This window comes from Cajanus cajan, chromosome 9 (genome assembly GCF_000230855.2).
Source record: "Cajanus cajan strain Asha chromosome 9, NIPB_CcT2T_4, whole genome shotgun sequence".
Lineage (NCBI taxonomy): Eukaryota > Viridiplantae > Streptophyta > Magnoliopsida > Fabales > Fabaceae > Cajanus > Cajanus cajan.
Genome location: NC_138525.1, coordinates 56,061,914 through 56,083,423, shown reverse-complemented (window position 1 = coordinate 56,083,423; position 21,510 = coordinate 56,061,914). Strand labels below are relative to the sequence as shown.

General features: G+C 36.1%; 2 protein-coding genes across 7 annotated transcripts; both read left to right on the top strand.

Moving 5' to 3' along the window:
- Positions 1-6: 6 nt before the first annotated feature.
- ATG13 (Autophagy-related protein 13) lies at positions 7-5,189 on the top strand. 3 transcript variants are annotated; one of them, XM_029274469.2, is made up of 6 exons: positions 7-149; positions 327-440; positions 757-2,281; positions 2,366-2,547; positions 4,235-4,258; positions 4,430-5,189. In XM_029274469.2, the coding sequence occupies exons 3-6, from the start codon at positions 995-997 to the stop codon at positions 4,746-4,748; spliced, it is 1,812 nt and encodes a 603-aa protein (XP_029130302.1). In that variant the 5' UTR covers positions 7-149; positions 327-440; positions 757-994; the 3' UTR covers positions 4,749-5,189. The 3 variants fall into 3 exon arrangements, with proteins under 3 accessions (XP_029130302.1, XP_082919145.1, XP_082919146.1); XM_083063019.1 differs by lacking the exon at positions 7-149 and having other exon boundaries at positions 169-440; XM_083063020.1 differs by lacking the exons at positions 7-149; positions 4,235-4,258 and having other exon boundaries at positions 173-440.
- A 10,652-nt stretch (positions 5,190-15,841) lies between these two features.
- Positions 15,842-20,891, top strand: LOC109793073 (Peptidase C78, ubiquitin fold modifier-specific peptidase 1/ 2). Of its 4 annotated transcripts, XM_029274458.2 has the most exons (7): positions 15,842-16,022; positions 16,105-16,156; positions 16,545-17,443; positions 17,541-17,667; positions 18,339-18,434; positions 18,516-18,618; positions 19,147-20,891. In XM_029274458.2, exons 1-6 carry the CDS (start codon positions 15,952-15,954, stop codon positions 18,597-18,599), a joined length of 1,329 nt encoding a protein of 442 aa, XP_029130291.1. In that variant the 5' UTR covers positions 15,842-15,951; the 3' UTR covers positions 18,600-18,618; positions 19,147-20,891. The 4 variants fall into 4 exon arrangements, with proteins under 4 accessions (XP_029130291.1, XP_029130289.1, XP_020208136.1 ...); XM_029274456.2 differs by lacking the exon at positions 19,147-20,891 and having other exon boundaries at positions 18,516-19,123; XM_020352546.3 differs by lacking the exon at positions 19,147-20,891 and having other exon boundaries at positions 15,844-16,022; positions 17,541-17,652; positions 18,516-19,123.
- The last annotated feature ends 619 nt before the right edge of the window (positions 20,892-21,510 follow it).

Here is a 21,510-nt window from a genome sequence, read left to right as displayed (position 1 = left end):
CTGTACCATTACCATCACACCACCAACCAGAATCGGTCCTATTTTTTGGAAAAAGAAACGAAGAAATATGAAATTGAAAATGAAAAGCACCAATCAATCATAGAGTTTAGATGATAAAATCATAACAGAGAGAATCTGAGGTTAAGAAAGTAAGAAACCCCTTATCTTTGTCTCTGTGCCTGCAATTTGCAAAATTTATCTAATTCCTATGCAACTTTAGCATTTTCTCTCATTTCCTAACACGATCAATTAAAATATTATACAATATACTATTATTAATTAATTACTACTATTATACATCTAATCTTAATGATAACAATAATTAGGAGTTGAAGAGAGAGAACGCTACGGCACTGTGTGTTTCTACGCAACCTTATTTCTTCCAATGGCGTCTCTTTTCCAATGCCACAACACCCTTCTTCGTCTCCGCTTCCTACCATGTGAGTGTTTTCCTTTTTTTTTTCCCTCTACAGATTCTCTGTTGCTACCCATGTGATAAAAATTTGTTCTTTATTCTTAGATCCCCATGTTGATGTTGTTGTTGATGATGATGATCATGGTGTTTTGTTTTATGGAAAATTAAGTTGTATTAGTTTGTTGCTGATTACTTGAAAACCCCATGTGATCTGTGTGTCCAATTCATTTTTCTTTCATGGGGTTGTGTGTATCTGCATTGTAGTTGGAATTTGCTTGTTGTTGATATTGGCATATTGCAGTATGGACATGCTTGCTGATTGTTGTTTTTTGCATTATCAGAGTAATCCATGATTCCGGTTTTGCTGATGGGGTTTCGCTGGTGGTGATCACTGAGGTGGTACTGTGTGTGTGAGCTGTATTATCTGTTCTTTATCTCGTGTTTGTGGAATTTGATATTTAAAGAGAGAGATGCATGAGTTTGAGAAGTAGTGGGTTTTTTCTTTTTGTGGTAAAGACATGTTCTTGGGTGGAGGGGGAATTTAATTAGGAATTCGTCACATTTTCCCCTCTGGGTAGGATGGATTTGCACAATAATGTGCAGCCTGAATTGGGCAAATTGGAACAAATTATTTATCAATTTCTTTTGAAGTGCTTGCACATCATTTTGGACTCTAGGGTACCTTTTTTACGGCCACATGATCGAAGTGGTGACATGTCAATCGGTCCTAGGGTGAAGAGGAGTGACAAGTGGTTTAACTTGGCACTAGGTGACAGGCCTTCTGCCCTAGATAACTTGCACTTCTGGCACAGGAATTTGATGGATCCAATGATAATTGACATTATACTAGTTCATGAAGTGGATGGTTCTTCTGTTGAGACTGTTATAGAGAGGTGGATCGTTCAGTATGATTGTCCCCGTGTTGTGGCTCCCCAAACTGGTGACATTACTAGCTCTTACAAGAAGACATACCAGAAGTCGATAGTACTCTTTCGCGCTCTTTATTCTCAAATGAGGCTTCTCCCAGCTTATAAGATATTTAGGCAGCTAAGCACTGCCAGCCATACTTGTAATTTTGATATTATTTACAAGGTTTCTTCCTTTAGCGATCCCTTCTCTCGAGCAGAAGGGGGAATGATGGAAGAGTATAGTTTCACTCCTGTTGAGGCTCTTCCTGGCCGCCTTTGTATATCTGTGACCTACCGCTCTACGCTGTCTGATTTCAACCTTGAGTGTTCAGCTTCATTGCCAACAAAAATAATTACTGATTATGTTGGAAGCCCCAACACTGATCCTTTGAGGTCTTTCCCTGCCTCGGATAAGGGTGTTCGTGCTACTTCCTTTCCACTGAGAGGGATAGCACCTCCAACTTCTGTGCCACTTGAACGTCCTCATAGCTGGACTTATGGTTTCCATAAGGCAGCACCTTTTGTACAGAACCATCCTTCTGTTGGCTCCTCACCGGTTTATCGAGGTTCTCCCAAGCCATATGATTTTCCATCCCCACCTACTGATGGTTATGGTGTCAGATTGCATAACTATCGAATGCACAATCGGCAATGGTCTACAAGTTATGATGAATATCAACTTTCTCCTCCGTTCTCACCCTCACCATCTCCATCGCCACCTACATACTTCTGTGGTGGCAATCCAATGCAAACTCGACTACGTTCTGAAACAGCCCCTGTAACTATACCTCATCCAGTAATGAGCAAAAGCTCCAGAAATCTTTCTCCCAATTTTTCAGATCCTAGTCGGAATTCTCTGCCTCCCTTGTCTCCCAGAAGGAATGATGGTTCATCACACGAGTCTCCATCTGGAATCAGGTCATTCAGGAAATTAGAAGCTTCAAGGACTGGTCAAAAGGTAACCTTGTTCCTTCATTTCTATTCCTGCAGTTAAAATCAAATGTGTTTTATCTGTTTGATAAGCCTTGTATCTTCTTCATAGTTTGTCAGAGATAGCAAGGATGATTCAGGGAGGTTCTCTGGGTTGTTATCTTCAAGTGGCTCACCACGCATTGGATTTTCTAGAACTTCAAGTAGATTATCATTTCAGGATGAGTTGGATGATGGTGACTTTTCATGTCCTTTTGATGTTGATGATGTTGATCCACCGGATGTTCAATCCAGGTACTTTAATATACTTTGTCATTCACAACATATTTAAGTGCACAGTGAATTTGTACCCGTTGTACTTTTAGCAGAGCTCCTTTTTCAATGATAATTTCAGCAATTCCTCCTATAGTGAATTTATAATTTTTAAACCCTTCCTGGATTATTATTAAAAATTATATTGGATGTGTAACTTGTGCCACATTAGAAGTCAGTTTAATCTGCTTACATGTTCAGAATGGCAAAAGAAAATCTGCATTTTCAGGAATGATATTTTTTCAACACTGACAAGGTTCTAGACATGTATTTAATGGACAAAAACCCTATTGATATTCCATGGAATGCTAATGAATAACAAAAGACCAGAAGATTATTTGATATCAATCATATCATGCATTTGTTTTGTGGAACTTTATAGATGTTTCCTAGGAGTTATTTATGAGATTTTGATTGGTTTTAATATCAAGATTGAATTAAGAAAAAGGGTCATATGTGGAGGTTATTTAATTGTCACAGGTTTATTTTATAATTTGGGCATAAGGTAATTAATAATTTCTAAGAATACCTTGTAACATAATTTGAACTATCGGTCAATGTTAGCCCTGTAAACTTGACTTCTTTATGTCAAGGTAAATTGAGAGACAAAAAAGATCTTGTGATTATAAAGATCTTAATTCCTATATCAGAAGAATAAATAACTGAACGTTCTTATTGCTGATTTAATAGATTCCCCTGCTTTATGTAATCTGACAAAGTTCAGAATCATATGTAAATAGAGTAAAACTCTTTATATATTAACTCTTTGATTTACATACAAAGGTGTTCTTCCGAGTTTTTAGCCCAGGAAAATCAGAAAATTTACTAAAAGTCAGGGTGTCCCACAATTTAGTCAAAACAATTATTTCTCTGACCAAGTAGTTCATTCCCAAAAGCCAAGTTTGTCATAGCCTCTTACTAATGATCCAATTTATCCTTTGACACGTTTGGTCAATTTAGTTTGACAATAGCAGATGTCTGTCAAAGTTTGGTTATGGATAAAATGTTTGGCTGTAGTAGTTAGTGATATCTATATCCCTGTCTAGGTATATATCAATAAGAAACTATTGCTTGTCCTCCTGTGGATAGAATTGGGATCTCCTTGTATATTTTGAGAACAACAGGGTGGTTGTCCTCTCTATTTCTCTATATATAGTTTAGCCCTACTTATTGTTAAATATGAAGCCATTTCATTTTAAAGAGAATAGACACACCATCTTTTATGGGATAGATTTATATCTTTACTTCCATGTGGTCATGCCTTTTGATCCAATTAGTCTCAAAATTAGAAAAACTAGTTACATGGTTTTGTTAACATATGATTGCTTATGCTCCAAGAGAACTTGTGAATTCTGATTGCTCTATTATAGCATTGGTATCTCTTGGTTGCCTTACCTTTTTCATATATTAGTACCAGGGAGGAGGTGAGTTTCCTTCTACATTTGCTTGTGTTGGATAGTTGGTTTCCACTAAACCTGAATTTTACCATGATAGGTTCTACTTTGGCAACTTGTACAGTGCTTGTTTGCTATAGGAACATGTATTTGCATGTCATTTATCTGCTAGTAACATGGCCCTAGTGTTCCTTTTTTTTTTTAAGCCTTTCACTATTATTGACCAATCCTTTTGGCTTTTGGGAACTGATGATAACTTGGATTATATTTTGCAGTGCTTTGGCCATTTGTACAGAATGGTAACTTGCCATGCCAATTCTAATTATACTCGAGCTTGTTTTAGATGTTTAGGAATGCTGTTTTACCATATTATTCTTATTTAATCATCTTTGATTTTGAATTTTTGACTACCTAAATGCTTATCTAATTATGTTACACCCCCCTTTTTTGTCTATTTTATGCATAAATAGTCACAACGTGGTTGGGAAGAGTGCTGCAGAGATTACTTCAACTTCACTGCCAATGGGGAAAAAATCACAAGATGCTGCTGTTGGTGTTCTTGTGCACATGCTCAGGACTGCGCCGCCGTTGCGCCAAGATCCAAGCTGCTATTCATCCCATTCCCCAAAGGCTGATGCTGAACCTGTGGGAGGAATTGCCACTGCTTCTGGATTCTTCATGCCTCGAAAGACGGCGGATGCACTTGAAGAGCTCAGGGGTTACAGAGAAATGAGAGACCTTCTTCTTTCCAAGAGTGGCACTCGGATCCTGAACAGACATGAAGCTTAAGCATGCTTTAGTGTTGTGTTATTCATCAAGACCATGAAATAGTTGAGGGGTTGATGCTGACTGAAGATTGGTACTAATTAGTTATACACAACGAGTGCTTGTTTTGGAAAAGAGAAAGATCCAATGGATTTGTGTACATATCCTGATTCCTGACTGAATGTTGGTTGCTAGAAACACCATTTTTATAATGACCAAAATTATGCTAATTTTCTCTCAGTCTTTATAGACATTATAGTTCTGAAATGAGGAACTTGCATGCCTAGTGTATTTGGTGGTGGCAAAGGTGGGAAAAAGATTGTTATCGGTATTTCGAAAGGTGGTTGAATTTCTTGTAAAGATGCATGCAGGCAAAGTAAACACTGCTTTAAATGTATATTTGGACTTCTTTGAGATAATCAGTCTCTGATAATTTGATTATATATGCTGATTAATATCTTGAAATCTTTGCAAATTAATTATAAAAATTTAGATTCTATGCACTACACTACAATCAATCAGAATTATGATAGGTTAAATTTTTAGGATAGGTATTATAGAATCAATTAAGTTATCATACATGATAATTTGTTATTAGGTGAAAGTATAAAACAAAACTCTTGATATTGCTAGTGACTTAGAGTCCGGTTACATACAAATTATAAATGTTTTTAAGAATCTTTTTATTAGAAAACATTATTTATTTTAATATCTATCCCATATCATCTGATTGTAATCATTAACTAATTTTATCAGTCATTTAATATCTCTTTGCCTTTGAAGTTTCAATTTAAATCAATTGCCACAGGGAGGATCCATCTCTACGTGGCAAGATTTATGCCACAAGTTCCTTCATTAATATTTTCCCAACCAAGATCGAAAAGTTGATGCAGAAGAAGTTTGGGAGCAATACAGGGATTTGGACAATGGCCACATCAGTGACACCACAGGTCGCTGTGTGGTATCAAATCAATTGTTTTCATAAGGAATTATCAAAATTGTCTTACACCATACGTTGCTTCTGGCATCAAATGTATTCTTATCATAAGACATTATTGTCATAAAATTATCTTTTTGAAAACGTTGTTGCAACTTGCACGTGGATCATTGAGAGAGACTTTTAATGAGTCCATACATTTCATAGTGGACGTTGCTAATAGGATTTTAAGAAAAATAAAATGAAGATAGGAAAGTAATTAACTTTAATACTTAATCAAAAAAACACGGGATTAAAAAATATATCTCACAAGAAAAATAATAGAAAATTTCTTTTACTCTCAAATAAAGGACTTTATTTTATTACATAGGTTTGAGTTAAATTAGAAATTATTTAAAAACACTTGTGATTGAGTTTACAGTTTATTAGTCTTTTATTTTTACTCTCAAAATTTTAATAAAAAATTCATTTATGTCCATTTAACATTGCACTATTTATTTTAATTGATACATTATTAGTTTTATTAAAAATATTGGATATTTAAATGAAAAAGTGTTAGAGCTAAAAATTAACTAAAAATATATAACTTTAGTTACATAAAACATTTTGTCTATTAAATTAAAATAAAATTTATAAACATATTTTTAACAATTTTATACTTATCAATTAATTTAATGACCAATTTTACCAAATATGTGTTTGAATTAATTAAGAACAAAATGACACAATTCAAATTACTCAACTCGAGACATATACATCACATGACATTTCCAAGAAAAACTTTACAAAATTATATAAGAAGAGGATTTTTACATTCAAAATCAAATAGAAACTATCTTAATTATAACTTAATTATAACTTTTGAAATGATTATTATAAAAATTAGTAATATTAATATATGTTAATTATTTGAAACTTTTTAATTAAGTATTTAAATTATTTTTAAAAAAATTAATCATCAATCTTACACAATTTTTATAATTAAGTCCGACCAATAAATCCATCGTAAATTATTATTATAGAACTCAATTATGAATTTATAATATTTGTGATAAGATAAATAATTAAATTATAATTTCCTATTCCAAAGTGTAAATAAAAAATATTCATTGACGCAATTATGTATTAAATCTAATTAGGAAAGTAGGCTAATAGGGTGTGAAGGTTGATATGTGATGTTTTTTTTTTTGATAAGCCAAGAATTTATTAATTCCAAGAAAATTGTGCACAAGAAGTGCAAGTCATAATTAAAAACAAGATGACCTAAAAATAAGAAAAAACAAATTTAAGGGACACTTGCACAGGACAATGGGTTCATCAACCATTCTGGAAAAGAAGAAGACACCATTCTAGCAGCCGTACACCATTCCCACGATCTCAATTGTGCCATGAACACGATCTCTTCCACCTTAAAGAGTTTGTCTTTGAAAATGTTCTCATTTCGAGCCTTCCATAACTGCCATATACCTGCAAACCAAACAAAGGACCAAACTCGCTTAATACCCTTACTGCCACTCACCAATCCCATATATTGATGACAAAAACTCCTAAGTTCGTTGATAAGCACCCCTGACACTCCCCACCAAGCGTATAATCTGACCCAAACAGCATAAGCCTTTGGGCACAAGAGGAACAAATGCTTGCTGGACTCCGAGCCTTCTTCGCAAAAAACACAACCATTTTGTCCTTCTAGATTAACCCCTCTCAAAAGGAGGTTATCCCGGGTAGGTAACCTGTCCGCTTCCAACTGCCACACTAAAACTTGAACCTTAGGAGGGATACCTTTGGCCCATATCGTATCATAAAAAGTGTCCACTTGAACATGGTTTGACTTTGCTAAAATCTTATAAGCAGATGCCACCGAATATTTCCCTGACCTTTCGGCTAACCAACGCCATTCATCTGGGTGAGCCTCTGTCAAAACTACCGAGGCCAACCTATTAGCCAACTCAACCAACTTTTCCTCTTCCCATGCAAAAAGTGGGCGCCTCCAACTCCACCGCCACTTTGAACCACCCTCATACATTCCTTCTACCGAGTCATTTTTGTTTAACGAGATTTCATAAAGGCGACTAAACTCATCACAAAAACGAGTTTCACCGATCCACCTGTCATGCCAAAAGCGAGTCTGCTTACCGTTTCCCAGTACATGGCGTACATGTTGGTTCCACCATCCAGAGCATCCGTGAACCGCATCCACAACTGACTGCATATCCACCCACCATTTAGAGCAAGTCCGACCTTCCACTACCCATGAACCGTCTTCCTTTGCATATTTTGAATTGAGCACTCTCACCCATTGACTATTAGGTTCCGTTAGCATCCTCCATTTCCACTTGCCTAGCAAGGCCAAATTAAATTTACGTAAATCACACAGACCAAGACCCCCTTCCTCCTTACTTCTACACACCCTTTCCCAAGACAACCAATGAATTTTCCTATGGTCTTTCTTTCCCCCCCAAAGGAAACTTTTAAAGATAGACTCTATTCTGGAGAGAATACCTGTTGGCGCTTTGTAGAAGGATAAGAAATAGGTAGGCAAGGCTGACAAAACCGATTTTAGAAGTATCACTCTGCCAGCTAGGGAAATGTACTTATTCTCCCACAAAGCCAACCTTCTTTGAACCACCTCCACTATCACCTGCCACATAGCTCCTCTTGCAGGATGATCTCCAACGGGAAGCCCTAAATATTTAAAAGGAAAAGCTCCTCGTCTACAATTCAACAAGTTCGCCCCTTGCTCTAACCACTGATCCGGCGTATTCATACCTATCAAATTACTCTTGCTGAAATTCACCTTAAGGCCTGATACCAATTCAAAATTTTGTAATATTGCCTTAATAGTTTCTAAAGACCTCCAATCCCCTTGAGTCAGCAGCAACGTATCATCTGCAAATTGAAGATGGGAAATCTGAATCTTGTCCTTGCCTACTATGAAACTCTTCCACAAATCCAAAGAGACCGCCAACTGGACCATTTGATTAAGCCCTTCTGCAGCAATCAAGAATAAAAAAGGAGAAAGTGGGTCCCCTTGTCTTAATCCTCTTCCTACATTGAATTCCTCAGTTGGGCTACCATTGATCAGAACAGACGATTTTGTCAAACACACACATTCTCGCATCCAACTCACCCATGTAGGTCCAAAACCCATCTTCCCCATTACATCCCAAAGATACTCCCAATTTACCGAGTCGTAGGCCTTCTCGAAGTCCACCTTAAAACACACCAAGGCTCTTCTCAACCGCCGAGCCTCTTCCACTACCTCATTTGCTATTAAAACCCCATCCAAAATCTGCCTACCTTTCACAAAAGCTGACTGTGATCCAGAAATTATAGTTGGCATCACTCTACCCATCCTATTGGCCAAAACCTTGGTAAGAACCTTATAAACACTACCAATCAAGGATATTGGGCGGTAATCACCTAAACCCTGGGGATTGTCATTTTTTGGAATCAAAGTAATGAAAGAGTTATTGACTCCTTTAACTAGCTTACCATTAACAAAAAATTCATCAAAGAAACCCACAAAATCCTCTTTTAGAGTATCCCAGAATTCCTTGATAAAACGTAAATTAAAACCGTCCGGGCCTGGGCATTTGTTACCATCACAACTCCATACTGCTTCCTTAATCTCTGTCTCTGAAAAAGGTGTTTCCAAAAAAAACCTCTCCCCTTCTGACAATGAAGAAAATCGCCACTCCCCCAACCTCGGCCTCGCTTTATTTGATTCCCGAAAATGCCTTTCAAAGAAATCCTTCACCTTTCGATGCATATGAGTCTTTTCTTCCACTAGTTCCCCATCAAAATCTAAACATCGAATTTCATTGCTTTTCCTATGCCGCGCAATAGACCGATGAAAATATTTCGAATTAACATCCCCTTCCCGAAGCCACTGCACCCTCGATTTTTGGTGCAAAATAGAGCATTGATGGCTTACCCATTTTTGTAATTCCCCCCTTTTTAGATTTAGGTGGGACAATTCTTCCTCCTCTAAACCTGCCTCTTCTTCCTTTGACTCAAGATTGTGAATTTCCTCATGTAGCAATTCAATATTCTGGTTAATATCCCCAAACTCCTCCTTATTCCATATTTTTAAACGCTTTTTTAACTCTTTCAATTTTTCCTTCAACACAAAACACTTCTTCCCCCTAATCTCCATTCTCCCCCAGACATCTTCCACAAAAGGCTTAAATCGAATGTCGTCGAACCAACAGTTGAGGACTCGAAACGGCTTAGGTCCCCACTCTGATACACCTGTCTTAAGTAACACAGGACAGTGATCTGACATGCCTCTAGGAAGACCCCATTGTTCCAACCCTTCCCGTGACGATGCAAAATCCACAGAAACAAGATACCGGTCAAATCTACTCATAGTTTTGCCATCATTTCTAAACCAAGTAAATTGTCTCCCAAACATTTGTAGATCTAACAATCCTGAAGAATTGACAAAATCTGAGAATAACCGCATCTCCTCCCTTCTATCGAAACCTCGAACCCCTTTCCTCTCCTCCTCACATCTTATGGCATTAAAATCTCCCACCACACACCACCGATCCCCCCCTCTAGCTTCGATCTCCTGAATTAACTCACGCCAGCATCCTTTCTTGCCTTCTAGATCACACGGAGCATACACATTCACCACTGACACCTTCTGGCTTTCACCTACCAAACAACCAGCCACACCAATATAATGAGTTCCCATGAAGAATTCAGAGAGCACAAATTTAGACTTATCCCACAAAATTAAGAGACCTCCAGAATGCCCCACCGCCGGCTTCGAAAACCACCCCACATCTTCGTGACTCCACAACGACTCACACAGCCTCCTAGACACAACCTCCATTTTTGTCTCTTGAATACAAAACAACCACGGTTTGTGAACCTTTATCAACTTCCTCACCTCCCACTTCTTAAGCCTCCCCCCTAAACCTCGGACATTGAGAGTAAGAAACTTCATAAGACACCCGTTTTATTCCCACCCCTCCTCGATTGATTACTGTTCCTGTCTCTAACCTCCAATCCTTCCAATTTACGTAAATAATCATCACTATCTGAATAAACAATCCCCAACCTTTCCCCTATTTCCTTCATTTGAATAGCTACCTCACTCGGCTCTAGGACCTTATTAGGAACAATAAAAGACTTATGAAGCCAGTATTTCCAGATTGTGGCAAAACCTCTGACTTTGCACCAATTCTACCTTTCTTTCCCACCTTTCGAGGCCTCCCCCTTCGCACCCCACGATCCTCAAGCATATATTCCACCTCTACGTTCAACAAATTTTTCTCAAAATCCTCCCATGGAACGCCCGAGATGCTTCCCACCATCACCTCACTAACATATTGGTCCATCCCCCTCTTTTCCACCGAACCTACCACACCAACCTCTAACCCAGTAACCTCTACCCCACCAGCCACCACCTCGCCGACCACCACATCACCGACCACCATCCCGTCGCTCACCACCCCGCCAGCCTCTACCCCACCAAACTCCACCCCACCATCCACCAGACCGCCTACTGCCACCTTACTAACCTCCTGCCCGACATCCTCTCCCCCAGTGTTCATCACCTTACTGACCCCGGGATCACTAGGAACCCCATCAAGCACACCCACATCCCCATCTTCAAGGTTCGTCAAACCTTGCCCAAACCCCTCCCTAATCATGCCAAAACCCACCGATTGTCCAACCAAATTAGCATGACTCACGACCACCTTGTGACCTTCAGGATCAGTTGCATTCAAAACACCACATGCCTCCTCACGCACAACATCACCTTCACCATCTACCAATCCACGAACAGGATTCTTGTAGGAAATACGTGACCCCATCACACCGTCTTGATGTTTTAGAGGGGACAAAACATGATTGGAGGAATTTACATGGTCGTTCCGTTTCGGAGGCAATGAACACGCTTGAAAACCAACCGCCTGAGAAGAATGTGTTCCTTCACCCAATGACATATGACCCACAATAGGTTCAAAAACAACATTTCTGTCCACACCTAACACATTGCTCTTCACACCACCCGATGTCGTAACAAACTTTTCTGCCCGCGATCCTACTTTCAACGGCACTTCGAAGCAAGCGTTGTGAGAATCTTTGTCGCCCATCAAATCTGCACCTGCCATAATTTCTCTCACCTCAGCATTTAAAATTTTAACTTGATCCTCCACATGAATTGGGTCTACAGTGTCAGCGCCGAAAGAAAATCTTTCAGAATTTTGATATTCAGAATTTGAATCTAACATTTGATCCTCAAACGCCTCCCATCTTTGTAGCCACCACTCTGAATCGACTTCCGACGAATGAGCCTTAGTTGTCGGCCTACGTGTGTTCCAAAAATCCACCGGCGTAAATATTTCTTCCACCATTTGAATCAAAAAGACTGAATTATTAATCTTCACCTCCAATGTCCTATTAATGGGTGTCCACTTGGAAGTGCAAATCAGTATCCTTGCAACGTCCAATCTAGCTTGACGCGTCGTGAACTCGTCCAAGGTTAAAAAAGAACCAACTGTGCCAGCCACAAGACTGAAAAAGCTACCCTTCCACGCATGAACCGGAACGCCCTTCAAACGAACCCAAACCTGCCTCTCCGTAGCCACCTCCTCAGGCTTCCATTTCGACAACGAAACAAAATAATTTGCCAACATAGATTCGGCGTCCTTCACCAACTCTTCTAACGCTTCACCCGGCAAAGGTTTAAGCAGCACTGTATCCCCTCCCAAGGGAACTACAGTAAACGACGACAGGCCGTCTCTAAGCAAACGATCTTGCAACACATAAATTAATTCTGGCGCTGAAACTCGGCCCACATAACACGATTCCAACATTTCTACCTCCTCTGATTCCACATGAAAAGATAATCCATGCCAATCAGATAAGACACAACCTTCTCCTTTCACTGACTTTTTCACCCTCCACACCTCCTTAGTAACCTGAGAAACGATTGGCTTCGGATCTGCCTTTGGAACAGGTGATTTCATTGAAATCATAGCCTTATTCTGTACCGCATCTCCCTCCTTGCCGATCACCGCCTCTTGTGAGATCAACATGCCTTGATCCTTTTGCCTCCTATCGAACCGCCGCACATTCACCCTTAGTTTAAACGTACCTATCCAGATAGAATCTAATTCTTGTTCCAAAGAAAACACATCTTCCGTTGGACCAATTGTAACAAAACCGAAACGTTGACCACCTCTATTCAATCTACCAGATATAAAAAGGTTTCTGATTGTTCCCCACCTGGTGAAAACACTCCGCATAGCTTCTTCCCCATACTGACTTGGGAAATTGGTAAAGTAAAAAGTAGGATATGTGATGTGTAAGGCCTAAATTTGAATTTTAATGTCGAAATTGTCAAACATACAAAAATGATGTTATTATTCTAATAATTTGTCATAATCTCTACATTAAACAACATAATTATTGGTTGCAGAACATTTATTAACTTAGAGTTATACATGTACTGTATTGTATACATGTAAGGATAAAATAACTATATAAATAAGTGCAATATAAGTACAATAATCATGTAAATAGGTACAATAAGTTGAGTCAAGTAACTTCTATGATTTATACAAGAACGACTTAAAGGTAGTCATCAACAGAAAACACTCGGCTCCAACACCACTAGATGGCCTCCACTAAATAACTTTATACCTATCCTTACCTACTATCATACCATATATGATTATCGTAGTCCAACCTACATGAAAACACGTAAGAGTAAGTTAGAGTTTTAAAACATCTACATATATATAACGTGCAACATAAAAACTTCAATAACTTTAATGTGTTAACACATCTACATTTCATCTCTTTCACTATCAACATGCATCATCACCAAACAACCAACATATATCAACATGAACAACACAGTCTACGATAGCACAATATCAACCCAAGCATCATAATATTAACAATTCAAATTGTTCATCACAACAACACAATTATATGTGTCATCACACATTTCAATTAAGAGATCTCCTATAACACGAGATGAATAATTTAAGTGGTTTAACACTACTAAAACAACAACATAGAGTGATCTTGTTGGGCTTGCTAGATCAATAACAAATTGGATATAAATCCATAACACAACAACTTGGTTTTTTAGATGTTGTCACTTAAACAAGAAAGTTTAATACTACTACTATCTGAATAGAACAATTGGGTATAAGTCTACCATGATATTAACTAGTTTAGCTAAGTATTCTATGGAATTACCCCACAGATTATCCTCCAAGTACTACATCCTTCTGATGCTTGGTTAGGAACTAAATTACGGGCTTCATATTTTTCTTAGTTGATTACTTGTAATTAGTATAACTTGACTTGACCCTTATATTGTGGTCATTTTATACATGTGTCCTTGTTTACACATGGTACTAATTAAGTCCTATAGGAGATTCAACACAACTATCCACTTCAAGGGTCGGCTTTTCAAGAAGGGGTTTTCAACAAATTAGGCTCTTAGAACACCACAACATAATATCCACATAATGAGATATGCAACTTTGAAAACCTCTCATCTAGTCCTAGGTTGGTCATCACAACACAACAACACCATGCCTAAATGTCCAAAGCATTCTCAAGATTCATCATTTCAACAACACAACAATGTCATGCATATAGCAAATCCAACACAACTACACAACTTACAACTCATTTCAACTTTCAACTAGCAACTCACAATGAAATCAACACATACAACATTATCCTTTCAACTTATTCATTATCATTTAGTCATCTAATAACTCAATCAACAAGTATTCAACACTTCATCAAATACATCAACATGTTACCCTTCAACAACCAACATTGGCGCCACATGCGCAATGCCTAGTACCATCAAGATAGAGAACTCTTTGTCTCACCCATGCTCGATGCAACACAACCTACACCTAACATGGATAAGATAGAGACCCTTAGGACCTTGCACCTAGTGTGACAAAGTGTCATGTCCAACATTGTTTTAGGTAGAGAGTCTTTGTCTAACTTACACCTAATGTCATTTTCCTAGCACTTGACATCACTCAGGCAGAAAGCTTTGGCTTGGCTCTGAGCGCCACTCAACCTTGGGCCAACGTCACCAAGTTAGAGATCTTCCAATGTTCTCACATCCGACACCATTCAAATCACTCCAACATCATATCAACTCAAGACGAGTCTTTATCCTCACGTCCAATGTCACCGATCTTACACCCGATGTGATTGAGATAGAGATCCTTAAGTTGGAACAACACCCATTGCCATGAAGGCATACCCGCCATGGTATTAAAATTATGTATATGTAGAACCCAATTTTGAGTCAAAACCTGAATCCCAGCAAAAATCTAACACATGCAACATCAAATAGTAGTTATAAACATCACAACCAACACATATATGCACTTAGAATCAACATGCAACCACAAATCATAACAAATCATCACATTTCTCATCATGAACCCAAAACCTCAACTCCCACCAAAAATAATTTCAACTTTATCAACACAACTCCAAATTTCAGAAGGATTCATGCAACATACAACTTATATATCATTCAACAACTTATTAACTCCATTAAGAGCGAGAACCCAACTTCTCTTAGCTTGGGATCAAAGAGAACTGAGGAAGGAGCAGAAGAAAACTTGAAAATTTACAACTCACTCAACTGATTTTAGCAACTACTAACTTGAATCTAACAACAATACAACACTAGTAAAGATCAAGAATGAAAGAGAAGAAAATTTAGAGTTGAAGGAAACTCACAAACATAACACCTCTTTATAAAATCCTTTCTTTAGAATTACGAGAAAATTTTTTTTATAAGACTCTATTCTAAATAAAAACATTATATACTCTTCTTCTTAGGATCAAATTGATTCTCTATCAAGAGAAACTCTTGTCACTATTAACATTTTTAAAAGATCCTTAAATCCTAGAGTTTCTTAACATTGAACAATAATCTAACTTAATAACATGAAATAATTTAAAAAAATTATAATAATCTACAACTTACATAGTTATAATTATTATAATTTTGATTGATAAAAAATATTAAATTTTAAATTAAATTTAATATTTATAAAATTGAAAAAGATAAAAATGATTTTAAAAGGATTAAAATTAAATTTTGTTTATTCCATGATTTTTAAATGAATTAAAAATATATTTTAACAAATTTAAAATTTGGTAGGATCGGCGGGACAAAGCAATGTGGTTGCCGCCGTTAACGAATTTGAAAGGAAGAGGCTTTCGCCATTGAAGAGATCTCATTGTAGCCTTTTCAATTTTGATTTGATGAAGATGGTTATGGATTCATCCACTTGCCCCTTCTGTCATCTATCACTTCCTTCCTCCCAACTCCAATGGTCTCTTTTTTCTCTCTTCTCTTCTTTGCCTTCCCATTTGATACGTTTCATGATGAGTGACACTGCTTCAATTCAATTGCAGGCATGCCAACTCCCATTTCGACGACGACGATGCAAATTATCATTCTCCTCCGGTACCCCTTTTTCCTTCTCATTCCCACTCTTCACCTCACTCACCTCTTTGCTTTTTCTGAAAATCTCAAAAAATAAAAATTCAATTTTTTTTAACCCCTTTTGAAAGTGGTTCACTTTGTGGATGCTGATGAAAGTAAGTTTTACCCACATGGGTTTACAATGTGATTTTGTGTACAATTTCTGCTCAATTAGATCGAATGGTCTTTTGTCTTTTATTTACCCCTTTTTGTTGAAGTGCAAGTTTTTATCATCAATGGAAGTGAATTTTAGTTGAAGTAGGTTTTTATTATCTTTCATTTATGGTCTAAAGTGGACCACTTTTTCATATGTTTGGCAGGAGAAGAATGACACGTAAGGGTTTGTGTTGTGTTGTTTCATATTCTGCAGGCTAGTGACAACCGTCTTGATACAGCTTCTGGAGATTGTAACATTTGGTGTGGCGATGGTGTGAGTGGTGGAGATAATGGGGTGTGGAAAATGGATGAAAAGATCTCTTGCTTGGTTGATTTGCAGAGAAGGGGAGAGTTTTACAAGGTTGAGAAGGGTTTGATGGAATTGTTGAGAAACTGTTTGGAGTCTGAGGCTGAAAACTCGAGAAGCATTTTGTCAGGTTATGTTGATCATTTCCAGAGCCTTGAGTTTGAGGATGTTGGATGGGGTTGTGGTTGGCGTAACACTCAAATGCTTAGCTCACACTTGCTGGCACAAAGGCCAGAAGCAAGAGAAGCCATGTTTGGTGGTTCAGGGTTTGTCCCTGATATCCTATCACTCCAGAGGTGGCTTGAGATTGCTTGGGAAAGGGGTTTTGATGCACCTGGCTCTGATCAATTTAACCATGCCATCTATGGCTCAAAAAAATGGATTGGAGCTACTGAATGTGCTGCCCTTTTGCGTTCTTTTGGTCTCCGAGTGAGGGTAGTGGATTTTGGTCCCAAGGAATCTGAAGCACTCTATCTATCTGTCCATGGTTCAAGTGTTGGGGCAAAGGAGCTAGTGACAACCAATGATGGAAGGAAGAGGAAAGCACCAAATACTTGTGGACCAATGGATAGATATGTGTCTCGTGGTGTTGCTCAAGCTGGTTGTAGCCAAGATGCAAAGTCATGTTCTTCTCTTATCCGGATTCGTGACACTGTTGATAAAGAAAATAGTGGTGATAGAGCGGTAAGCAGTAGTGCAAAACAAAATGAGGGTCATCAAGTTCTTATGGATTTTGTGTGGAATTACTTTTCTCATAAAGACACAGTTCAATTTGGCCACAAGCGTGTTCTTATCAGTGAGAAAACGTAAGTGAGGGTGCATTTTAGGTACACATGTTCTAACCAAGCAAATAATTGTGTTCTTTTATGGTGTTTTTAAGTATAGAAAGCTTTTCTTGGACAGGCCCTTGTACTTTCAACATGATGGGCATTCAAGAACAATAGTTGGAATTCAAGTCAAATATCAACGGTCTGGAACACCGCAATATAATCTCCTGGTTCTGGATCCTGCTCATGTAATATATTTGCATGTTAAGGCCTATTTTCTTTGTTCTTTAGATGTTTGTGAGTAATATAATAGCATATCATGAGTGCTTCTTGACCTATTGAAACCCAGGTCAAATTACAAAGCTTATCCAGTTTTAATTATAACCCTCATTACATAGAGTATGTTTGAATAAACTTCCCTAAAAACACTTTTAGGAGAAAAAAAATATGAAGAAAAAATGAAATAAATTTATTCTTAAACTAAAATTAACTTATGTATAAATTAAAAATAAATTTTCAGTGAAGTTAAAATGAGAGGAATTTTACAAGTTAAAAATAAGTTTTTAGTGAAGATAATATGAGAGAGCTTTAACAAATTAGCTTTTGCAAAAATAATTTTAACTTATAGACAAATTTCATTTTTTTTTCTTTTTTCACTTCTTAGAAGTGTTTATGAAAAAAATTATCCAAATATGCCTACGATCCTTTTTTGGTAGTTTTTCTGGTAACTGGTTGTATTCTTTGGATTATTATAGCTCTACAGGTAAGGATATGCAATTTGAAGTAGGTTTAGATATGTTTTCTTCCTACTTCTCTCTCTCTCTTTCAATTTTGTGTGCGTGCAAGTGTGATTATTAAAAGAATTAATTTTGAACATAATTGTTATGTAGTAATGATGGCATGACATCCTTTAAAATGTGACTTATCATTATAGAGAACGGCTGCTCTAGAAAGATCACTTAGGGTGAAAGTTGGATGGCAGAAATTCATAAAAAGAGGAGTGCACACACTAAAGAAGCCACAATACCAGGTTATTTTTCTTCTTTTAACCAAATTGTAATTGCCTTGCAACATTGTATGATGAAGCTTGATGATCTTGTTTCTATTTCAGTTGTGTTATGTTGATCCTGGAATTGCCGGTGAGGAGGAGATGGAAAAACTCAAGACAATTGATAGTGTTTTCCTTGAATTTTAAAGGACCTTGCTACATCACGGTACCATCTATATTTCACATCATATGACTATTTTTGTTTTTCTGACTATGATTTCATTGCAACAAAGAAGTTGGAGACAAAAAGTGAAAAGATAGTTTATTCCTCAGAGCCCATCTCCACTTCATTACAAATATTTTGTTGTTCTGGAAGTCTCGGGCATAGACATCATAAACCTGATATGCTGTTTGTTACTGCTACTGCATTATTAAGTTGGGCAAGTAATGCGTACGGAAATGGTAATTTGCAAATGGCACCTTCTGAAAATATGGACCAATTCTTGAATTTATTGAAAAAGATATATACATATCAAGCTTTGCTTAGTAAGATTTTGTTAAAATTGCCACCTCTTTAGCAGGATTTTATTGACCAAGTATCTTCTCCTTCATGATTAACATTAAGGTTCTTTCGATGGCATTTTTTATATTCCTCTTTCCTTAATTGTCTCGGGCCAACCAGTGCAACAGTGTTACATGTTAAAATTTTCAACTTCAATCTTTTGATGAAACGTTGGTTCAAAAATATATGCAGATGAAACACATTACACATCAATATTGGGTTCTAGACAGTTGCAATTTCAGTGTAGATTCCGAACAGGTGTGGTGAAAGAAATGATGCTTCAATCCTATGCTGTTTTATTGAATTTTACTTTTAAAAGAAAATTACTAAATAATACATTTAAAAGTCGACTCATGTATTTTTATAATTAGGATCAAAATAAGACTCATTTATTTCTTATATATAATAACGAAAGTAGTATTTGAGAATGCCTCTTAATAGTTTTTTAGTTCTAGAATAACTTCCGTGGCATTCCTTAGTCATATCCGGGTTGATTCAGAAATGCAATCTATTTCCAAAACATATATGAATATATGATGAGTGCATTCGTATGTTTGTTCAATATACAGACTTAAACTATACGTGTGTAAACTCAGTACAGTTTTGCTGAATGGAAATCAAATGACAATACTAATTCCTTGCCAGTTTTGAACACAACGATGATAATTAACAGTTTGAAATCAAATAGAGTTCAGCAGACATCAATGTTAAAGAATTACTATTGCTAAATAATTGGGAACTATAACTGATTTATTAACATGGAATCAACCATGAGCAATGTACTAACTTGATCTATTTTTGCAGCTACTAAAGTGCATTTTGTTTTTATGTTTCCATCGGCAATGTTTAATACTACAGGTGATTATTTCCCAATAAAAGAGTGAGGTACAAAGTTGAATGACAGGGTACTAAAAAATGTTAAGAATAATTAATTCATAGAAATATTAATTTGTTTGAAATAAGCTCTACAAATAGGGTATTTATACGTTATTATTGTATCTTTTATCATTCAATCAATTACATAATGAGTTACTTTCATAGTACTCTTTTATTCTTTGATATCTTATAATCTTTTGCTACATCAAATGAGTGTTATTTGTATCCACCCTCTCATTTCTGATACTAAAACTAATGAAACAATGCAAAAATAGGTTTAATATATTTGTTATATGAAGAATTTTAATTTTAGTATTTTCTTTTTTTCAGTTATGGTCCTTATAAATTTTAAGAATTTTATAAAGGGCTTTTATCATCATTTGTTAATGATAGAAACATTTTACAAAAAAAAAATTATAAATGCTAAAATAAAAAAAAATAAAGAACTAACATAAAAAAACCACTATATTTACAGACATTAAAATCATATTTATGAATTTTAAGTAACAAATCTCATGCCCACAATATTTAATAATTACATCCAACGCCTGCAAATTAATGGATTCTGAAATTCTGATATACAGATACATCAATTGTTCTTAGATATCACTGGTGAAGTAATTTGTTTAGGTTGGGGTTAGGGTTAGGGATATTAAACCTGGCCCATCCAACTCAATTGTATGTGTCTTCAACCCAACAACAAAAAACTTGGATTGGTTTGTATAAATTAAGAAAGTTGTTTCAAAAAAATTTGTAACTCTTAAGTACATAAATAAAAATTTATAGAGCATCTAAGCATAAATATAATGTCACCTTAAAGCGTATGTTTGGTTTCTTTAGCAACTTTTTTCATATAATACATTTTTATCTAACAATAATAAAAAGTTCACATAATACACTTTAAAAGTTTGAGAAAAAAACAATAATTTGTAAATAAAATAATGAAAATAATTGTCTTCACAATTTTAAAAACATAAAATAAAATAAAATAAAAGTGGTATTTTTATAACTAAAAAAATATATCAGTTACAATTAAAAAAAAAAAAAAAAAAAAAAAAGAAGAGAGAACAGCATGTGTTTATTAAATACCATTTTTCTTTCTCTTTGATTTTTATTTACATGATTTTATAGAAGTACATTATAGCTATCCCCACATTTGTGTTGCTAAATTTTCGTATTATATTGTGAATTATGATACATATACAGATCATCTTGGAAATATGACCCTTTCGTCATTCCAATATAATTATGTGCTGGATGCAACCTGAAATTGCCATTTGATTTGCAACTTTTTGTGAAAATAATAATATAATTTTGAAAAGTTTTCCTAAACTTTGATAATCAATTTTGATTGAAAAATCTGGTTAATCATCTTTAGTAACTAGTTTCTCTTTTTGTAACTTCGTTTGAGATCAATTTCACTCAAATCAACAAGTTAGTTGCTTTTCATGAAATTAAAAAAAAATATAAAAAAAAATCTTATATTAACAATTCAGGACTTAAATAATTTGCACCAAATTAACATTCAAACCTTAAAGTATTAATGCTCATAGTCTTCAAATGTGATATGATTTTGATACGCTTAAGTAGCTGTCCCTTCCCTGTTTCCACATATGAGAATGCAATGAAGACAATAATATATTGTATGGGACAATAGCATGAAGGAGTCCAATATTAATA